Source organism: Fistularia commersonii, chromosome 8 (assembly GCF_037954325.1).
Source record: "Fistularia commersonii isolate RoL2024-O1a breed Wild chromosome 8, RoL_Fcom_v1.0, whole genome shotgun sequence".
Lineage (NCBI taxonomy): Eukaryota > Metazoa > Chordata > Actinopteri > Syngnathiformes > Fistulariidae > Fistularia > Fistularia commersonii.
Window position 1 is genome coordinate 6615492 of NC_141291.1, and position 22338 is coordinate 6637829.

General features: G+C 40.1%; 2 protein-coding genes across 3 annotated transcripts; one reads left to right on the top strand and one right to left on the bottom strand.

Moving 5' to 3' along the window:
• The first annotated feature begins 681 nt into the window (after positions 1-681).
• Positions 682-10376, top strand: chrnd (cholinergic receptor, nicotinic, delta (muscle)). The gene is made up of 12 exons (XM_086150792.1): positions 682-815; positions 3434-3579; positions 3701-3745; positions 4553-4662; positions 5782-5937; positions 6086-6195; positions 6518-6718; positions 6842-6953; positions 7092-7206; positions 7809-8019; positions 8318-8436; positions 10027-10376. Exons 1-12 carry the CDS (start codon positions 758-760, stop codon positions 10207-10209), a joined length of 1566 nt encoding a protein of 521 aa, XP_086006918.1. The 5' UTR covers positions 682-757; the 3' UTR covers positions 10210-10376.
• Positions 10377-10397: 21 nt separating this feature from the next.
• On the bottom strand, positions 10398-22298 carry LOC147231745 (V-set domain-containing T-cell activation inhibitor 1-like). Of its 2 annotated transcripts, none has more exons than XM_086150797.1 (6): positions 20235-22298; positions 15148-15474; positions 14312-14581; positions 13926-14234; positions 13205-13294; positions 10398-13015 (listed from the first exon to the last, which is right to left on the bottom strand). In XM_086150797.1, the coding sequence occupies exons 2-6, from the start codon at positions 15392-15394 to the stop codon at positions 12945-12947; spliced, it is 987 nt and encodes a 328-aa protein (XP_086006923.1). In that variant the 5' UTR covers positions 15395-15474; positions 20235-22298; the 3' UTR covers positions 10398-12944. The 2 variants fall into 2 exon arrangements, with proteins under 2 accessions (XP_086006923.1, XP_086006922.1); XM_086150796.1 differs by lacking the exon at positions 20235-22298 and adding an exon at positions 17664-17787 and having other exon boundaries at positions 10474-13015.
• Positions 22299-22338: the final 40 nt, after the last annotated feature.

Consider the following 22338-nt stretch of genomic DNA (forward strand, 5'->3'; position numbering starts at 1 on the left):
TAAATATCACATATGTATTTATCCAAAATTGCAAATGAAATGTCGAATTTTTCTGTGAGTCACCTCACCTTTGAAATTTTATGGTCAAGAGTTCAGGAGCAAGTGAAACACATTATACTGTATAATGTAAGAGTCGCCCAATGTAAACAGACTTACATTGAGACAAGTGATGTTTCTAGAAGTAAAACTAACCACGAATACATAAACGATTTAAGCAAAAACTTCTACAAAACATTAGAAATGAGAGTATGGTAAGAATTTTTTTCTTTTTGGCAAATCTTGTTCTTTTGTAAGTATAGAAGAAAAAAAACAATACAATTTGGGGTGGCCTATTTTCTGTTTCTGTACACATTTTCATGCTTAAACTACTTCTCAGATGTTGCAATTGGAAGTCTCTAAATGCTTTTATTTGGGGGTGTTGGACCAAACACCAACATGTACACCAGGCTATCCGTCTGCTGGGCTCCTGAAAGGTTTAAACGTAAGATCTTTAGAACAATGTGATGGAGGAAGACTGTCAGCGCTCTGCTGATGGTGCTTCTGGACGCCCCTCCTTGATGTGACACCCCTCACCCCTCCACTCCCTTTTTACACACAGGGTAGGTGACCGCAGCCGCCTGCTTGAGCCTTTGCTGCCTGTTTTCTATTTTCTCCCCCTCCATTTCTGCAGCTGCTGCCTGTCACTCACTCGGGAGGTTGGTTGGCAGAGGGTTGTTGAGCAGAAAAGGACTCAAGGATTTTTCAGCAACCTTCAGACATGAGGCTTCAGTGTTGTGGTTTAGGCTCCATGTTCCTGCTGGTCCTGCTCTCTGCCGGTGAGTAACCTGCGAGGTTTCAGTTCAGTTGTAAAAGTGAAGACCAGACAATTAATTTACTCCAAACTGATTATTTCCTTGATGAAGCCATTTAAATGTGAATAACCAGGACGCATGATTGGACGGGGAGGATTTTAAATCTGGTTCGACGGATCTGTCAAAATACATTTTACCTGAATTCTCTGGAAATTAGCAGAAAATGTTGATATTGTTCAGAAAGGCACACAAAATGAGTATGGGCAAACAAATACACTTCAGAAATCGAAAAATGATTTGCTTGACCTCAATAGAAACTTGGTAAACCTCAGGGTTGAAAGGGGAAAAACTAAAAGCTTAAAATATATATGTTTTTTTTTTGCACTGAAAATTGGCCACAAAAAAATGAAGAAAAATTCAGGCCACATGTCAGGAAATCAGAGTTTTATTTCCAGTATTTTTGATATTTTTTATTTATTTTCAACAAGTGGAGTACTACAAATAATAGGAATAAAAACATAATAAAATCAATAGTAGTCATTCAGCTGTGAGGACACTCTTCCATTTAGGATGAAAGTTCAAGTTTGTAAAAGAAGGGTGGATCTGAAAATGAAAAATATGTGTGAATAAACATCCGGCTGCATGTCATAGTGGTATAAATTTGTTAAGAGGGCAGCTGTCAACTGCTGAAATTTGACCAGCACAAAGAACGTCACACTGTTTCTTACCCAGTTTGTTTTCCTGCACCTTGAAGGTTTCAATAAAAGATACTACAAATGAATCTGAACTAAATTAAACTGGAGGTGACACTTTGTTAAAATAGATTTTCTTCTGCACCTCAAACAACTAATTGGTCGGAAAAAGTTCAGTTGAGAAATATTTGCTCTCCTTATCAAGAGATACTAACTACAAAAATTGAATAGCATTAACCTCTGATGGCATCTCACAATAAAGGGATATTTGAACTGAAATTAGATCTATTAAGAATAATCATAAAAAAGAAGATATTGAAAAAAATGCTGTTGAAATAAGTCACAGCAATTTTACTGAAGTTGTATTTTTCATACAAAGCATTACAATTGTGCATTCAACACAAACAAAAAGAGTAGTTCATATATACAAATATACACAAATATACTCAAATATAAAGATGTCTTCTTCCTTCGACATTTCCCTTCAGGCGTCGCCACGGCGAATCAACCTTCTCCATCTAACCCATCCTCTGTATCTTCCTCTCTCACGCCAACTACCTTTATATCCTCTCACTACATCCATATATCTTCTCTTTGGTCTTCCTCGAGACCTCCAGCCTGGCAGGTACAATTCCAGCATCAGTCTACCAATATATTCTCTATCCCTCCTCTGTACATGACCGAACCATCTCAGACTGGCTTCCATGACCTTCTCTCCAAAACGTCTAATGTGCTGTTCCTCTGATGGACTCATTCCTGAGCCTATACAGCCTCCCAGTCACTACCAAAGAGAACCTCAGCATCCCTATCTCTGCGACCTCCAGCTCTGCCTCCTGTCTTTTCGTCACTGTTACTGTGTCCAAGTCATACAGCATCGCTGGTCTCACCACTGTCTTGTGGTGAGACGAGACCGGGCTCAGAGCTGATCCCTGATGAAGTCCCACCTCCACCTTGAACTTCTCTGTTACCCCTACTGCACACCTCACCACTGTCTCACAGCTAGCATACATGTCCTGCTCCAGTCTAACATACTTCTCTGCCATTCCAGATTTACTCATACAATGCCAGAGATCCCCTCTTGGCACCCTGTCATATGCTTTTTCAAGGTCTACAAAAACACAATGCAGCTCCCTCTGGCCTCCTCTTTACTTCTCTATAAGCATTCTCAAAGCTAATACTGCATCTGTAGTACTCTTACAAATATAAAGGTGTATATCTTTCTTTTTTTTTAATTGACACAACATTGTTTTAACAGTATGAAGGAAACACCTGAGCAAGGAGACAAAAACTAAATATTGTTGAACATATTTACCGAACCACGGCATGAGTTTATTTAATGTCTGGATAATTTAACAATTGTACCGTATATTCCGGACTATTGGTCACACCTGAATATAAGCCGCACTGGCTGAAAATAAACAAATAAATATATGTGTACATATGTAGGCCGTTCTATCATGAGGTATTTTCACAGATTTTTTTTCATTTTATTTTTTAACTTTTAATTAAATGCATAGCGGTAACATCCACAAATACGCCCTGGAAATGCTTCTTTTTTGCACAGTGCCTGTAACACTGCTTTGTCCCACCCTAGCTGATCGCTATCTTTGTCTTCCTTGTCTTCTTCTGTGTCGGAATTGAACAGCCTCAGAATTTCACAGTCATTCCATTAGACTGATGTGGCAAGGCTAAATGTTTTGGCGGCATGAAACTCGGTAGCCCAAAAATAAGTGAGTCCCATCATTGTTTACACCGTAGTGTTCAAAGCGCGTGAAATAAGTAGCGGTTTATAGTCCGGTATCTAAATTACAATGTTTGGATTTGATTGCGCCTTTTAAGACCTTCTTCCCCATATTCCTGATACACATCGGGAATATATTATATAATATACCCGTAATAAGATATATCTGACGTTTCCCTGAAATGATCCTTTGTGTTTGTGTATTTAAGAGTGCTGGTGCAGGAACGAGGAAGAGCGTTTGATTCACTACCTTTTCAAAGAGAGAGGATACAACAAAGAGCTGCGTCCCGTCAAGAGGCAGCAGGACGCTGTGGATGTTTACCTTGCTCTCACACTCTCTAACCTCATCTCTCTGGTATTGTGTTTGTCGTTTAAAAGTAATAAAATGTCTTAAAAATCAAAACGCTCTACCTGTGGTTGAGAAGTGACCTCCCTTACCTGTGGTAACACAAGTCCACTTTCTCCCTCGGCTACAGAAAGAAGTAGATGAGACGTTGCTGACCAATGTGTGGATAGATCATGTAAGTTCATACGGCCTGCGAAGAATTTCTACCTCAGATTACATTAAATTACATTTACATTACAGTCATTTGGCAGATGCTTTTATCCAAAGTGACTCACAAAAAGTGCATTTCAGTCACTGAAGTACCAGTAGTCGGAAGTCAGAAGTGACCACTCTCCCAAGTAGCCATCTCAAAACCGTATACATACATATATACATTCGTTTCTTGTTTTTTTTTTTTCAGGGGGGGTTGGGGGCTGAGTGCCATTAGTAGAGGTATGTTTTCAGCTCATGGCGATAGATGGACAGCGACCCCTCTGTTCTGACCTTTTTCGGGAGTTCGTTCCACCACTGAGGAGCCGAGACCTAGAAGAGCCGAGACCGGTTCGATCGGCAGCCGGGGGCTCTGGGTGCCGGGGTGGACGGTCACCTAGAGGTGGCAGATCGAAGGGGACGGGTAGGGACATGTGGCTCGACCATAACCTGGAGATAAGACGGGGCCGTCCCATTCACCGCCCGGTACGCGAGCACAAGGGACTTGAACTTGATGCGGGCGGCTACCGGGAGCCAGTGTGGGGACGTAAGAAGGCGAGTTTTGTGGGAGAATTTGGGACGGTTGAACACCAGGCCGGCTGCCGCTTTCTGAATAAGCTCCAGAGGCCTGATGGTCAACGCCGGGTCACCGGCAAGGAGGGAGTTGCAGTCGTCCAGACGAGAGATGACAAGAGCCTGGATGAATATCTGCGCTGTATCCTCTGAGAAATCTACGAATCTTCCCGATGTTGTAATTGTTGATATTCATACCAGTGTCTCCTGTGTCCGACAGGTATGGACAGACTACCGGCTCTCGTGGAACATATCAGAGTTCGATGGTATTGACATGCTTCGCCTCCCCTCCAGCATGGTGTGGTTGCCGGAGATCGTCCTTGAAAACAAGTCAGTCCCCCCACAACATTTTCCTCTATTTTTCAAATCCTGAAACACAGAATATTTACTTTTGTGTCTTCACGGTGGTACAGCGGATAGTACTGTTGTCTCACAGTTAGATGATCCTCCTTTGCATAAGCTTGCCTTACTTGCATAGGTTTCCTCTAGGTCAGGGGTGTCGGACCAGTGAAATCATTACTTAGAAGTAACACTAACTCCAAATTTGTTTCTTTGTTTTAGTGTAAAGGAGGTAAACAGGTAAATTATAAAAATCTTTATATGTAACAGTTTATATGTAATAAACTGTTCCTCTAAGAAAAATACATGACAAATTAAAAATTAAAAATGTATATTAAAAAAGAATTGATGAAATGACACCCTAAAAATATTGTTGCGTTAGAAGAGAAAATCTTGTCACTGTGGGAAAATTTGCCACTCGAATGTATGAGAAAATTGATTGGTAGCATTTTTGAGAGGAGGTATAATGTTTACAAGGCTACTGGTGGCTATTCTGGTTATTAAATTAAACTTTTTAATTTTGCAGTTTTTTTTTGCTATCGTTTTTGTGGTTTTTATAGAAATAAGAAAAGAAAAGCTTATTTCAACAATGTCACTAGACCTTTTTTTAATCAAAAAAATCATTTTGTTTTCAAATTTTGAAGCAAAAAATATATTGGAAAGATACTTTTTCATTTTTTCCTTGCCCATTTTTTTTTTGAAACCCACTGAATGAAACCGGGCCGCACTAACATAAAGATTTGATTTCAGGCAGGGGGACGCAAAAGACCCCTGCTCTAGTTTCTCCATCTCACTCTGACAATCTAAAATAGTGTTTTCCAACCTTTTTTGAGCCACATCACATATTTTACATTAGAAAAATCACATCATTTCTGAGATTATACTTTATACTTTTAACCTTCAGAGTTTATTTATTTATTTTTTTTACATGTATTTTTACTTTGTCTTGCTGCTGCTGCTGCTGTGAAACCGTTTCCCAAGCGTGGTATCATTAAAATACATCTCATCTCCTATCTCAGTTGGAATTTGCTTCAGCCCCAGGAGATCCTGTCTGTAGAATAAGCGTCATGATGAGTAAATTAATGTCTATTCACTGCTTTCTTCTGTCAGCAATGATGCCCAGTTTGAAGTTGCTTATTACTCTAATGTGCTGGTGAATCCGGAGGGGGCCTGTTACTGGTTGCCCCCTGCCATCTTCCGCTCTTCGTGTTCCATCAATGTCAACTACTTTCCCTTCGACTGGCAGAACTGCACCCTCAAATTCACGTAAGACTGTTGAAGATGTTGCTTTAAAAAAAAAAAGGCAAAGATTCTTTGAAAATCTTAACACCCGAGTGTTTTTTTTTGCCGTCATTGTTACTTGTCAAGAGGCGTCTGCTCACCGGACAAATGAATTTCCCAATTTATTTTACAGATCACTGACATACAATGCCAAAGAAATTCGAATGCTCCTCAAGGAGGAAGAGGATGAAACCAGCAAGTGGATAGTGGAGTGGATCATCATCGACCCTGCTGGCTGGACCGGTAAAGGGAAACACAAGGATATACATGAACAGAAACACACATATCTTTCCATGCTTTGAAAAACCCAAGTGAGCAAATGATCAGAAAAAAAAAGGAATGAAAAGAAAGTTCTATCTGTCTTCAGAAAAGACAATACTTTTGGAGACAATAGTTTTATGTACAGGTAGAAATCAGTTAACAGTATTAAAAAACGGTGATAATGGGATCCCAAGTTTAGACTGCATTATATATTTGTAAGTTGTTTGGAATGTAAGAATAGAATACTCACAATACGAGTGTGATTTTTAGTTTTTCTTATTATTGTAACCTCCCCTTTGGGCAGAGAACGGTGAGTGGGAGGTCATTCACCGGCCGGCCAAGAAAAACACCTACAAGCACATTCCAATGGAGAGCAACAAGCACCAGGACATCACCTTCTACCTGATCATCAAGCGAAAACCTCTGTTCTACATCGTCAACATCATTATCCCCTGCGTGCTCATCTCCTTCCTGGCCTCACTTGTCTACTACCTGCCTGCCGACAGTCCGTACTCATTTATCCTCCTCTCGAGAAATTGCTGCGTGCATCCAAATATGAAAGAAATATCTGAAAAATCTGCGGGGGAAACAACTTAGTGTGCTGTGTGCGCTTGTTGTGCGTGTTCAGGTGGGGAGAAGATGACCTTGTCCATTTCGGTTTTGCTGGCACAGTCCGTCTTCTTGCTGCTGATTTCTCAAAGGCTCCCGGAAACTTCCATGTCTGTTCCACTAATAGTCAAGTAGGCCGAGCACAAGAACACCAATACAAAGATACTCGTTATGATCCGAAATGAGAGGCTTCATATAGTGAAGCTGATCTCAGGGGCGTTGGTTTCATTTCTCTCTGTCTTTTTTTTTTTTCTTTCTTTCTTTCTCAGGTACCTGATGTTTATCATGGTTTTGGTCACGGTGGTGGTGTTGAACTGCGTGGTGGTCCTTAACCTACACTTTAGGACTCCAAGCACTCATATAATGTCTGGGTGGACTAAGAGGGTAAGAACACACACAGTTAGTGCCATAAATCACTGGCAACATTACTTTTGGAGGTCTAGAGCTTAAAATAGAACGGTCATTTCCGAATTCTAATTGAATCAGTAACCTCTCTTGCCGCCTTTGGTCTAATCGAATATTTTCCCTCATTTAGCTTTTAAAAATGTTACCCTCATCCATTTTCATACTCTTGTGCACTCCTTATCTTTCACTTGTTACTTAAGACTCTTTATAGTTCACACTTGTTACTTTAGACACTTTATAGTTTATTTGTATTTCTTATTCTCCCTGTTTCTCATATTTTTTACTGTTTATACAATTTTTCTCCTAGTATTTATTATTGTTATATTTTTCTTGTAACCCTGGCACAACAATTTCCTTCGGGATAAATACAGTTATTCTTATTCTTATTCTTATTCTTATTCTTATTCTTATTCTTATTCTTATTCATTCATGCCAGGTAATTCATGCCAGGTATTCTTATTTCCTTCGGGATAAATACAGTTATTCTTATTCATTCATGCCAGGTAACAGTTCTGTTTGCCTTCAAAGTAGTATTGTTTGTATTTAAACATGTGTAATAATTTTTACTATCATTTGTTAAGTTCTTTCTTGAGCGGCTGCCTCGCATCTTGCGAATGTCTCAGCCCTCGGAGGCGGAGCCCTACTGGGACGGGGCGTTGCCACGGCGATCCAGCTCAGTGGGCTACATTGCCTCGGCAGAAGAGTACTACAGCGTCAAGTCCCGCAGCGACCTGATGTTCGAGAGGCAGTCAGAGCGGCACGGCCTGATGACGCGGCCCACACACGCAGCTGGTACAGTATCCGTCAGCTGATCAGCACCTTAATGATGGGTTTTAATGTTTCTGAAAACCGGTTTACATCCAAATGTTTGGCAAATGTTTATTAACTGGCCTCCAACTGAGAAATTTGAAACATCTGAAATGACTTTGACACTTTATATTCTTATTTGTATTTCTTATTCTCCCTCCTTCCTACTATTATCTATTATTGTTATGTTTTACTTGAAACTCTGGCACAACAATTTACTTCGAGATAAATAAAGTTGTTCTTATTCTTATGTGTGACCTGCTCCTTGTGTGTGTGTGTCCAGTGAAAAAGCTGCAGGAGGATGGAGGTGTAACCGACCAGCTGTATGGGGAAATCAAGCCAGCCGTCGACGGAGCGAACTACATAATCAAACACATGCGCAATAAAAACGACTACAACGAGGTGAGAGAATTGCTTTTCATCCCGCAGATGTTCTGTTGTCTCTGCCTACATTTCACTTTCAGTGTGAGTCATGTGGCTCTTAAAGAATAATAACACTCTGGTTTTTGCTATATCCATGATTCGGAAACTGGAAGGGAATTGTTTTCTGCAGGTCCATGTGTAGGAACACATGGTGACACACCCTATGGCATAACCTACACCATAGCTGCACCTTGGATATTAATAAACTCATTACAGTCGCATCTCAAAAAAATAGAATATCATGAAAAGGTTCAATATTTTTGTCACTCATTTCAGAAAGTGAAACCCATATTTCATATGGATTCATTACACATGCATATTGAAATATTTATGTATATAGACTATTACTATCTTATATATATATATATATATATATATGAGTATAAAAAATATTACACATTACCTATTTCAAGCCTTTATTTCTTGAAATTTTGATGAGTGTGGCGTACATATAATGAAAATGCAAATTCACTATCAGAAAATTAAAATATTGTAACAAAAAAAAAAGAAGTTCAGTGTTGCAAAGTCATGGTGTGAAACCTTTATCCGATAATTGACTCGGAACACCAGCAAAGGTTCCCAAAGCCTTTAACCTTCTCCAGGCAGATGTTGCAGATTTGCGACAGCTAAATGCTACTTAGCTAATTACGCCACAACTTAATTTGAGCCAGAGAGGGTTAAATGTTCTCTCAATCTAGGTCAGTAGGCTACACAATCATGGGGAAGACTGCTTATTTGACAGATGTCTTACCTGGTCTATAGAGAAAAAGAACGGGATTTCTTGGTGGTCCAAAGTCCTCTTTTCAGATTACAGTAAATTTTGCATGGCATTTGGAAACCATGGTCCCGGAGTCTAGAGTACAAGTGGAGAGGCAGAGAATCCACGTGGCTTGAAGTCCAGTGTGAAGTTTCCAATCTGATGGGGGTCACATGACACGTGCTGGCGTTGGTTCTCTACGTTTTCCAATGTCCAAAGTCAACACAGCCATCTTCCAGGAAATTTTTGATTAATTCACGCTTCTTCTTGTCGACCAGCGTGATCGAGATGCTGATTTCATTGTCCAGCAGGTCTTGGCACCTGCTCGCACCACCAAAGGTACCGAAGCCTGTTCAAAGGCCATGGTGTTCCTGTGCTTGATTGGACAGCAAACTAGCTGAACTGTATCGTCAAGAGGAATATTAGACACCAGATCCAACGATGCAGATGACCTAAAGGCCAATATCCAAGCACCCAGGGCTTCTTACGCCAGTAATAATCAGCAGTTCCGCAGGCTGATGACCTCCGTGCCGTGCCGAATTGATGCACTTATAGATGCAAAGGAGGCCCAACCAAGTATTGAGTGCATAGAAGTCTGACATTTCTGTCATCATCAATCATCACACTTTCAAGAAATAAAGGCTTAAAATATTTCACTATATAATGAATCTTAAAAATGTATGGGTTTCACTTTCTGAAATGAGTGATAAAATTATAGAACTATAATGATATTCTAATATTTTGAGATGTACAAGGAATTCAGTTGCCATCATGTCTGATTCATCTCGGTGATCCCAACGCTCTGTCCGCAGGAGAAAGATAACTGGAGCGGCATCGCTCGCACCGTGGACCGCCTCTGTCTCTTCCTAGTGACACCGGTGATGACTTTGGGCACCATCATCATCTTCCTGATGGGAATCTGCAACCACCCTCCTCCTCTGCCCTTCACCGGAGACCCTTACAACTACAGAGAAGAGAACCCTCGTCTGCTGTGACGCACACAAACACACCAAGTGACACGTCGTGCGCTGATTCTGTTTCGTTGCCAATGTTTTCCAATTTATCTGTGTTTCTTTATCTGTAATTTGATGTGAATCATGTAACCAAAGTGGCACAATTATGACTTTGTTTGGTTTGAATAAACATTTATACTTGAGTGTCACTTATGATCTGGCAACCTTTTTACCTTTTTTTTTTTTTTTTTTTTTGCACAAGGTGATCTGACAGCATCACATGGCCACAGCGCTTCACTCTGCTATACTGTGCAGCAATGTGTATCTCACACAGTCTAAAAAAAAGTCCTTGTGAGAATCAAAAATTTAAAATGTGATCACAGAACTGCACAGAGTAGCTTAGGCACAAATCTAAAACTAAAACATTTTCATTATCAGAATCTTTCCTATTTGCCAAGTTTTAATGTAGGGATGGCAGTTTCCATCCACAACCAAGTTTCTCCGAGGAGTTGAATGTTTTCATCATTCTGCTTCCAGAGCTAGACATTGTTTCAGTCCCTCAGTCTTGCAGAGTCGAGGTCTAATACAGGAGTCTCAGACTCGCGGGCCAATTGCAGCCGTCAGAACAATATTTTGCGGCCCCCTGCCTGAAATCAAATCTTTGTGTTAGTGTGGCCTGTGCGTTTTTTCTCACATGCATCTAGGGGTTTTATACAGTGGGTTTAAAAAAAAAAAATGAAAAAGGAACTTTGCAATGTATTTTTTTGAAAACAAAATTATTTTTTGATAAAAAAAAAGTCTAGTGACATTGTTTAAACGATCTCTTCTTTTCTTATTTCTATAAAAAACACAAAAATGATAGGGGAAAAAATATGGGCAAAATTAAAAAGATTGATTTAATAACCAGAATAGCCGTGTAAACATTATACCTCCTCTTATACATGCTACCAATCCATTTTCTAATAAATTCTAGTGGCAAATTTTCTTTTAACTAAACAATATTTTAAGGGTGTAATTTCATAAATTCTTTTTTTAATATTTTTTAACATTAATTCGTCATGTATTTTCTAGAGGAACAGTTTATTACATATAAAGATTTTTATAATTTACCCGTTTACCTCCTTTACCTTAAAACAAAGGAATAAATTTGGAGTTAGCGTTACTTCTAAGTAATGATTTAACTGGTCCCGGACCAAAATGAGTTTGACACCCCTGGTTTACTACAACCAAATTCTTCTGCTCACTTGACTGCATCATGACTGATGTGTTAATATTTAATTCAAACAGCATCATTTGATGAAATATTCATTCAAACTGTCTGATGTGGTTGTGACACTGAGCTCAGTATCTTTCTCAAGACGATAAAATATATGGTTGCTAAAGTTACTCAAAAGTTAATAGTTAACTTTTTACATATGGTAAAAACATTCACTTATTTATTGATTCATACAGACACACACACAAGGTGCCAGTTAACTGTACAATAATAATTTTATTCAAATAAAAGTCCAACAAAAAAATGTACAAATGCTCACCCTGTCCTTCTGCTACAGGAAAAAAAATATGAGACAAATCTTTACCTTTCTGCTTTTCCCTTCACGGGTCATCACAGTGAATCAACCTCCTCTATCCCAATTCTCTGTATCCTCCTCTCACACCATATAACTTCATACCTTCTGTCACTACAACCATAAATCTTCTCTTTGGTCTTCCTCTAGACCTCCTGCCTGGCAGCTCCAATTCCAGCATCCGTCTACCAATATAGTCACTCTCCCTCCTCTGTACATGACCCAACCATCTCAGTCTGGCTTCTATGACTTTCTCTCCAAAACAACTAATGTGCTGTTGCTCTGATGGACTCATTCCTGATCCAATTCGTTCTCGTCACTCCCAGAAAGAGCCTCAATATTTTCATCTCTGCGACCTCCAGCTCTGCCTCCTGTCTTTTTATCTATGTAACAGTTTCTAGTCCATACAGCGTCCCTGCTCTAACCACTGTCTTGTATACCTTTCCTTTAACTCTGGCTGATAGTCTTCTCATTGCAAAATTTCACTGTGTTTGCACAATGACCATTAAAAATCTTGATTCTTGATTTTCGATAGTACCTCTGATACATTTCTACAGGCATTCCAATCTGATTGAGCCAGTTTCTTTACCTCTTTTCCACACTCTCTGTTGCTCTGGACTGTTGACCCTAAGTACTTGAAATTCTCAGACTTCTTGATCTCCACTCCCTGTAGCCTCATTGTTCCAGTCAGGTTCCGCTTATTCACACACATGTATTCTGTCTTGCTGCAACTTCTTCTCCTTTCTAGCGCATACCTCCACCTCTCAAGATTTCCCCCATTCTGTTTCCTGCTCTCTCTAAAGATCGCAGTGTCATCTGCAAACATCATGACTCAAGGAGATTCCCGTCTAACCTCATCTGTCAGCCTGTCCATCACCACTGCAAACAAGAAGGGGCTCAGAGCTGATCCCTGATGAAGTCCCACCTCCACCTTGAACTTCTCTGTTACCCCTACAGCACTCTTCATCAATGTCTCGCAGCTAGCATACATGTCCTGCACCAGTCTAACATACTCCTCTACCACTCCAGACGTCCTCATACAATAGCAGAGTTCCTCTCTCACATCCTGTTGTATGCTTTTTCTAGTTCTAAAGCAATGCAATGTAGCTCCCTCTGAACTTCTCTGTACTTCTCTGTTAGCATTCCTAAAGCAAATATTGCATCTGTAGTACTCTTAAAAATATATTAGAGAAATAAGGTCATTATCTGTTAACTTTTATGGATAAATGGTGTTTTAGACTCAGTTGAGTTTTGTCTTCTGATTTCAGTCAGCCGTTGAACTATAAAAGACAACAAACCAAAAAATTAATTCGGTTTCATGAATCATGTCAAATTCTATGAATTTAAAAGTACGTTTAGCATTGTATGTAAAATGTGTGGTGCATAATATAGGAATTACCCCTGTATAGTGTGCGAGTGTGCATGTGCACATGCATTAAAATGTTCTAAAATCACATTTTTGTACTTACTTTTGCAGCTGAGGACCCCCATCACACAGTAAGATATGATCAGAAGGCAACACAGGACCAGGATAACCACATAGAATTGCCATGTAGAGTCTGAAAGAGGTTTAACAAGGTGACTCATTTTCCAAACCTCAACCCTCATTCATTGACAAGCATCAGGATTATCCAAGTCACTGTGAACATAGCTTCTTGCTAACATAGTGTTTCGTAGCTAGAGGTATCTCTTGCCCTGATGCCAATAATTCATCTGGGGATTATTTACATTGTTGTATGTTGTATAAAAATTAACAATGTTGGAAAGTTTCCCTGCCCTGTCCTTGAATGTTAGCGATAACAAATTCCCCATATTTCATAGGAAGTGGTTGTATTAATGCAGTTACTGCATAAAATTAAGGAATGAAGGTTTTGTTTGTCTAACCGTCATTTTTGTCATCGACCACATTCAGTTCTTGCATTTTGTTACATCCACTGAGATGATAAGATTATCATGACAGCCGTATGTGATTTAAAACAAACTGCAGATCCTTAAAATGACCCATTGACAGATGTCATCATGATCAGGGACACCTTCTTGTTATTACTCCATAATTACACCAAAAAGTCTTAGCCACTTCTCTATCACTCTTTTGTGTTTGTTTTTTCCCCTGAACCTTATTTGAAAGCCATGGGGACCCCCTGAGATATGGGAAGTGAGGTGTCTTTATTAGGCCAGTGATGTTTTTACCTGCGGTTACCAGGACTTCAATTTGGGTGATGTACTTATCATCAGGTGTTTGGATCTCACATGTGTAAACCCCTGAGTGTTCCACCGTCAAACTCTGCAAGGTCAGGCTGTGTGATGGTGAATGGCCTTTGAACACATAAGGCCTCCAACTCTGCCAGATGGTCACGTTAGACCTTAGGCCATTGTGTCTTATGGTGAGAATGGGATCCAGGTATTTGAATGTCCAGCTGAGGTTAAAACTTTGAGGGATGCTGTGGGGCAAAGTGCAGGGGATCTTCAGACTGCTGCCTGGAGAAGCCTGGAGAGATACTAAAAACAGAAACACAGAGTGTGTCCCAGGGTCTACTCCATACGGCGGCTATACCAAAGAAGCAGAACTTATTTACCCTCTTGCTTCAGGTAAGCAGTTTTTTCATTGATCTCACTGGTCACGCGACAAATGTAAGTCTGGTTTGTGCTATTTTCTGTCATCCTCAGAGAGCTGTCAGTGTTGAAGAAACCAAGGTAGTTCTGCTGGCTCATGGTTTTGACTTGGAGTTGCTTATCCACAGTTGGTGGGTGTGTGGACCAGGCAATCGTTGGAGCCGGGTAGCCTCCGGCTGCTCTGCATATGATGGCATTGTCACTGAAGCCAATCAGGACCTCTTGCACTGGAGCTGCAGAGATAGACTGAATTTAAAAGATGAGCAAAGAGGAAGGCATTTTCTGCCTTGGTCTTTAAAAATGAAAGATGGCCGTTACCAGAATTCTATGGTTACATTCTTACTGGCTCAAGACAGCCAATAAATTCCATCTATGCCGACAATTATTTCTGTGAAGTTCAGCAGATGCTTCACAATTTGTCCATCTTCACACACGCATTGGTCTCTTCTTTCCAACAATGCTCAAACTTTGGGTGGTTTTATGACAATTCATAAAGATTTGGTTCTTAATGCAGCCTCAGGGGCCACGAGCCAGCGTCTTTCTGAGGCAAGGCAAGGATTCATGCAGAGCGTTATTTCAGAAAGGGCATTCAGCGTAAAACTTGGGCCAAAACCAAATATAAAAATCAAAACATACCGATTGGCTGTGGCCTAAGTCAACAACAGGCTACTGTTGGTCAAAGGAGGGCGTGGAGGAAGCAGAGAGGACAGGAAAGCCAAGAGTCTGGGACTGAGAAGGACTATTCTTCGCTAAAATTAACGCTACGTTTTGCGGGGTAGAGAAAGTATTAGCCCTTTACCTTTTACAACCAGAGTGATGATGCCGGACTCATTCGCACTCGTCGCTGTGTATGTGATGCAGTAGTATTTGCCCTCATCATGTGGCGTGACATTCCTAAGCAACAATGTCGCATTGCCCTCGAGGACCAGGTCACCGTAGAGGTCTGTTCTTCCTTTGTACTTGTCCGCCGGGGAGTTGTGACCCACAACAAAGCTGGTGTTTCCGTAGCGTGTACAGCTTACCACAGCCTTTTTCTTAAACCACATCACTCTTGCACCTTTGCCATCAGACTGGAACTGGCAGGGAAGGATACATTCTTCTGACTTCAGGCAGGTGACTGTGGAGGCTGGGAACACAGAGGGGAAATCGCACCTTGATACACTTTCATCAACAGTAAGACCAAAAAAACCCAACAACAAACCTAAACTTGTTAACCCTGCCCCGCTTTTTCTCGATGGCTTTTCGTGAGATTAAGAAATGAGGAGATGCAATAAATAAATGAAATAATGAAATGAAAATGTGTTTACATAAAAGCATGGGTATTATGTGGATCTCTAATCCCTGCAAATGCGCTTCATAGCTCGAGTGAAATACAGTTGAAGTTAGAACAAAGTAGAACTGAATATTATGGTTTATAATAATGGACATCGTCATTTGAATGGTGTCTCCAAGATTCAAGATTTTAATTGTCATGTATGTTGTAAGAATGCGGCAATTTCAGACAGTGCAATGAAATTCTTACTTTGTATGCTCCCTCTGCACCGGGCTGATAGCAATAAGAATAACTCATAATAACATGACACAATGCTAACACACACAACAGTATGGGAGATGGCTTGCATAGTTGTACTAAAAACAGTACAGTACATTATTGAACAGTAATAATTTAAGTCAGTAATAAATAGTACCTAAGAAGGAAGGAAGTTTGAATTAGGGAGGGGGAGTTAAGTGGCTCTAGTGAAGTGTTGGCAGTCAGTCAGGGTTTGGAGGGAGTTCAGGAGTCTGACAGCCTGCAGGAAAAACTGTTTGCACATTCCTGTTTTTGCTTTCAGGCTCCTGTAGCGTCTCCCCTGAGTCCAGTGACTCTGGTGTTGTACGCAAACTTCATGGTGTTGGTTCAGGATTCCACGCGGTCATAGGTGGAGGGTGTACAGCAAGGGGCTCAGCACACAACCCTGGGAGATCCCTGTGCTTACAGTTTTGGTGCCCAATATCCGGTTTACAACTCTGACTGACTGACTGGGGTCTGTTTGTTAGAAAGTTCAGCACCCAACTGCAAAGGGAAAGTGTCAGACCGAGAAGTGGAATAATTATCATTTAGTATGCAAGGTATCTGCACTGTCGCAAATGGTCTGGGTCAACAATCGTGTCACCTATAATATGGGTAGGACATCTGGCCAGAGGGAACAAGGTTAAAAGTTCAGACTGGTTAAATTGAAGGCCATCTGTTATTGACGCTTCCCATCCTAATTGACCCAAAGGTACTGTTTAAGTAAGAGAGCAATAAATCAGAGCTATGTAACCCTGTGACATTGACAGATTGGGAGACATTATGCCGTACTTATTTAATAAAATCTGTTTTTATCTAATCAAGACAGTGTCAATGGAATCTTGGCCATCATCTTCTTCATCATCACTATTTGGTAAACTACATATGTATTTGTTGTAATTTACTTCTAGACTAATTTAAGAATTAAAATCACAATTCATACATTACTCAATTAAGACAAACAATATTAGGATCAATATAAGTTGTTGGGCTCTAAAACACCAAAAAACTATGACTGTGGCACAGCTGTGACAGACGAAACACACAGATTCCAGCAGCACAGGGTTTTCACTGTTAGCAACCCTGAACGAAAATAAAAAACTATATTTGCCATTTACCAATGCCTGAGAACAAACCTATCGAAGCTGCATCATCTCAAACATGATACTGCAGATTAAATCTTATTCTCAAAGCAGTCACCATGGAGCATTCCTCATGCTTGACTCCTGATCTCTACAACTTGGGGAGTCAAGTCTTTCTCTCCATTCAAATTAAACCATGGAATAAAGTCATTAGATATTGGAAAATATTTGCTCATACTCATCCTCAAGTTATTTCTTTTGAAAGTTTCAAATCAGGATGCATCGCGATCAGGTTATACATGGTTAAATTCAAATTTACAGCTAAACACTATCAAGGGAAGGAATGTGTGTGTTGTGTCATGAACAAGCCTGGAGCGTTTAACTGACTGCGACATCTAAAACTTCTTATTTGTACGCTTTTCATTGGATCAACATTTACTCCATCCTAATCTGTGCATATTTGGAATTTCTACACTTAAATGTTTCCAGGTTTTCCAAAAGAAACCTGGGTGTATATTTTAAAGCAAACATGAAAAACGAACACACTGAAAAAGTGGTTTTTGAAAGCATAGTCAGAGTTTAAAGAGTTAAGGTGCATCTTCGGGCTGACGGCTACAAGCAGTGTATACAGGTGAAATTTGGTTTTCCTGATTTTTTTTATGTCATTATTTTCCCATGACTCACCTTTTCCCTCAGTTTGAGGGATCATCCATTGCAAAGAAGAGAGAAGAAAAAATACAAATGGTCTCATGATTCAGCAAAGGGCTAAAAAGGAAAAAAAGCTTGTTGTCCCCTGAGTCCTTTGGCAGACTAACAGGTCTGGCAACTGCTGGTCTGAGGGAAACTTCGTGAAGCAGTAACAAAGTTGTTTGACCGGAATCTGAAGTTGAATCTGTGCTGAAGTTAACGCCCTTGTCTGCTTGGTCTCTCTTTTTTATCATTTAGTCAGTGCATATATTGGGTGAAAGTGGCTTTGCAATTTAAAATAAATCAGTTTGAATAATAAAGTGAGATGAAAAAAATGATGGTATTAAGTCACTTTAATTCTGACTCCTGGTAGAGCAAAGGGCCCCAGTAAGTTTCCTGTTACTGGACTTTTGTTATTATTATTTGTGTCTTTTATTGGAAATGACCTATGATGTCGTTTGCTTGAGATCTGTGGGATATTGGAGACCAACTCAGAACCTCTATCTCTCCACAGAATAAGGAATAATATCACAGGTGTATCCTAAATCCAGCATTACTGCAGTTGAATGAAATGTTTGAAAAGCACCAGTTAAAATGGCTTTAAAACTCCAAATTAAGGGAAAACTAACAAAAATATACAATGCAAAAAAACAAAAAAGAGGAGCAGGTACAAAACCAACCAGACCCAGTTTTACTGAGAAGCTCCACAGCCCTTTTTACAACGCATTTATAGAATAAAATCAAATCTCATGTTACAGTCATTTTTCTGGCTGTTGGGTTCAAGCGTGAGTAAAAATCAAATCCCCTGCTCCATTACTATTCTACCCTCATTTCAAACTTTTGCTTAAAGGGTGTCTTGACAAAAAGGATTAAACACGACAGCAGAACTAAGGGCTAATGTGAAACTTAACAGGGTTTGATCAAAAAAAAATAAAGGAAAGCCTCTTAAGGGGAAAAAGTCATACAATATGGCCGTACTTGTCAATTATTTTCTGTTACCCCCCTCAGGAAGAAGTAAACATTGTGCACCCCCACTACTCTCTGCCGCAACTATAAAGTATCATTTGTCAAGAAAATTCTTATATGTACACCTCAGCACAATATTGTGTCCTTATTGACATTAAAGAAAAAAGAGGGAAATATAGATCAATTTGCAACAAAGAATAACTTTATTGACATTGTTTTTTGTCTATAACAGAAAAGATTTGTCTGAAATTAAAAAAAAAAGAAATCCTTATTTAAATTATAATCATTTTTTGCCTGACTGAACCACTTCACATTGAAAAAGAACATTAAAAAAACTGAATAAATAACAACAATACATTCAAATTGATCAGTAACAATAGAAAACACTTGAACCTACAAAACACTGAATGAAACAATTTGTGCTACTATTTTTTTTGATTAAGATGAGGAAGTCAGGATTAATGGCTGCAGTGAGCACATTTTGCATTGCACAGCTTTTCGAAGCAGGGTTTGAGTTATGATACAGCAACTCAGCTCAGAAAATAATCATAATTAACATCATTACATTAACTTTTCAGTTACAAGTTTCAATTGTCTTTTTAGCCAAGAGGAGATTTCAAACTTAATTTGAACAATGCTGCAATTTTGATAAATTGTTTACTGAATAGTTCTAACTTGTAAAAACTCAAACAGAGTAGTCAAAAGCGCTAGAAAGCAATAGCAATGATGTGGTTATTACACCAGTATTCAAGTATTCATGTCTTTCAGATACAGGTTCTGTATATTTCTTGAATTTCCTCACTCTCCTTTTAGGTGGTTGACCTGACTTAAGAAAATATCACCAATGAAATCACAATAATACCGAAATACCACTACTTTTTTCTCACGCTTTGAACACTGGCTCAAACAATAATGCTGCTAAATTATGATTTTTGGCACTAATGACCTTCATGCCACCAAAACATTTAGCCTCCTCACATCGGACCAATGAATTTACCGTGATATTCTGAGGCTATTCAATTGCAACATAGAAGACGACAGCTTTAATGCTTGTTGTGCACAGGAGGACCAAGTTGGATGGATAAACTTTTCCTTGTGTTGTTTATTATTAATCTTCAATTAATCTTCAATTATTAATCTTTGGAAAGGCATTTCTAGTATGTGTTTTCAGATGTTACTGGTATGTATTTCATTAAAAGTTAAAATGTTTCTGTGTAAACATCTCATGTTATGATGTGGACATCTGAGGCTTATAGGTTTATGTTTTCCTTCCTATCTCAACAATTCATTCCCCTGTACACACACACACACACACATATATATATATATATATATATATACACACACACACACACACGCGCGCACACACACACACTAATCAAACGGTAATATAGCCAGGTGAAGCTAGCTCGAGTAATAACACGGCTACATACCAAAAAAACACATAAACACAGACCGTGATTCAGACGAGGCTCAACACAAACTGACACTTTTCCGTGAAGGGAAGCTTTCTACGGGCTAGGACATTCAAGAGACAACTATTGTGACAAAAAATAAATAAATAAAAAAAATTAAATAATAACAAACAAATCTACCACACACCTTGGAGTAGTCGGTGCCGTGATTTAAAGAAATTCAGATCCAGGCGATTGGCGCTAATCAGTCACGTGATGACGACCTGCGTCTTAAAGACACAGGAACCCAATGTCCGAAACATACGGACGCATCTATTTATTTTTAGTCGGCTTATACTCAGGTGCGCTCAATAGTCCCAAAAGTGACCTGCTTATGAGGCACAGTTTATCAAGCGGCTGACACCTTGTTCTGAATACATGCTACCGTTCCGACTTCTCTGTCCCTCCCCTTATGCGAGTTTCACGCGCAGTCCTTTTCCACTGAGAGCATAGACAGAGCATAGATATTGGTTCAGATAATACGCATAACTTCCCCAAAAATACAATTAGTTCCCAAGTATTAGATGGATTTTAGTAGTTCTGACATAGATTACTTAGATTCACTTCCACAGTTACAGCAACACACACCAGTTCCTTACTGTTTGAAATTTGATACAATATTAGATTCAGTCAAGCTGAAAGCTATGAAAGATTGTAAATCTTCATCAAGTTTTTTTTTTTTTTTTCTATAGTAGACACATTTTCAAATTCTGAAAGTGGGAGAAAAGTTTAAGGGAACTGGTACTGGCATAGGGTTTTGCTTTGAAAGTATTTCTTTTTAAGCACAGCTACCCCCACAGTTACAATATCTTTGGTACCTTTTTTCTGGGCAACCGCTGCATACCTGTGGACTCTGCAGGTGGTGGGAGAGAAGAGAATGATGGCAAAGGTATTAGCTCTGATAGACAGTGTCTCCAACCCCATGCAAGGGTTTCTACCCCTTTCAACCCCATCCTTGATCCACACTGTCTGCCGCAGTCAGAGCAGGTGAATCCACAGGTAGGGGGTGTAGATATGGTGCTAGCTTCATGTCTCCTTATACATTTGTTCATCTGTCTATCAGTTCGGTTCTCCTCATGTCGTTGCACTCCTTGTTGGCAGAGCCTCCGACAGGTGGCGCTCAGTTGTGGTGTCCTCCGGCTGGGTTGGCTTTCGGTTGAACTTCTTCATTAGGATTTTCAGTTGGTCTTTGTATTGCCATGTCTGGCCACCAGCAAAGCGGCGGCTAAGATGTAATCATCCATCCCGATGACATGGCCATTCCAGTGTTAGTACTGGGCGACGGTGGCCTCGATGCTGACGCAGTTGGTCTTGAGTATCTCCGTGTGGGGGACACGGCCCCCCCAGGATATACCCTGGATGCATTGTAGGCATCTGATGTGAAAGGCCTCAAGCATTCTTATGCTGTGCCAACAGTGCCAGTGTTTCACAATTGTAGAGTGGTGTAAGGACTCTTGATAAACAGATGTTTTAGTGAAGTTGGTTTTTTTTAGTTTGTTCTGAAAGACCCTATGTCTAAAACCCCCCCAAAAAGATGGTTCTTGATTGAAGCACTTGAAGTGCAACAAAAGTGAAGTGTAACAAATTTACTTGTGCAGTCAAATTTCAAAAGGATACTCCATAGGAGCTCCATGTTGACGGTTTTGAAATCCTTTGATAGGTCAATGACAGCCATGAAAAGGTCCTGGTTTTGTTCTCTGCACTACTCCTGAAGTTGCCTTGCTGTAACGACCATGTCCATAGTGCTCTGTTCCTTCTGAATCCACACTAGGATTCAGGCAACAGTTGCTCTGAGATGTTATCCACTAGTCCGGGCAGCATGATTTTGACCAGGACTTTGCCGGCAACAGCGAGTAGTGACATGCCACGGCTGTTGCCACTGATGGACTTATCCTCTTAGTCTTTGTAGACGGCGATGATGTGCGTCCCTCCACTGCTGAGGGGCTATTTCTTGCTGCCAGACATCTGCAATAAAGAGGTAGAGTGTGCGAGTGGAGAAGTAGCCTCCATGTTTGAAGATCACCACAGGCACGTTGTCAGCGCCAGAGGCGTGCCACGAGATGTTACGTGGAAGCAGATTGTCAAATTAGGTTTCAGCTACTAGTGAGGCCCAGGTTAGATTCCCCGTCATCGTGGGGTGTCCCTGGAGGACACAATGCTCCTCTGGAACCTGGACCAGCTCGGTGGGACAGCAGGTTCTCCCCCTGGCAAGGCAGACTCAGAAAAAAGGTCAGTGCTTGTGGTGCCAGAAG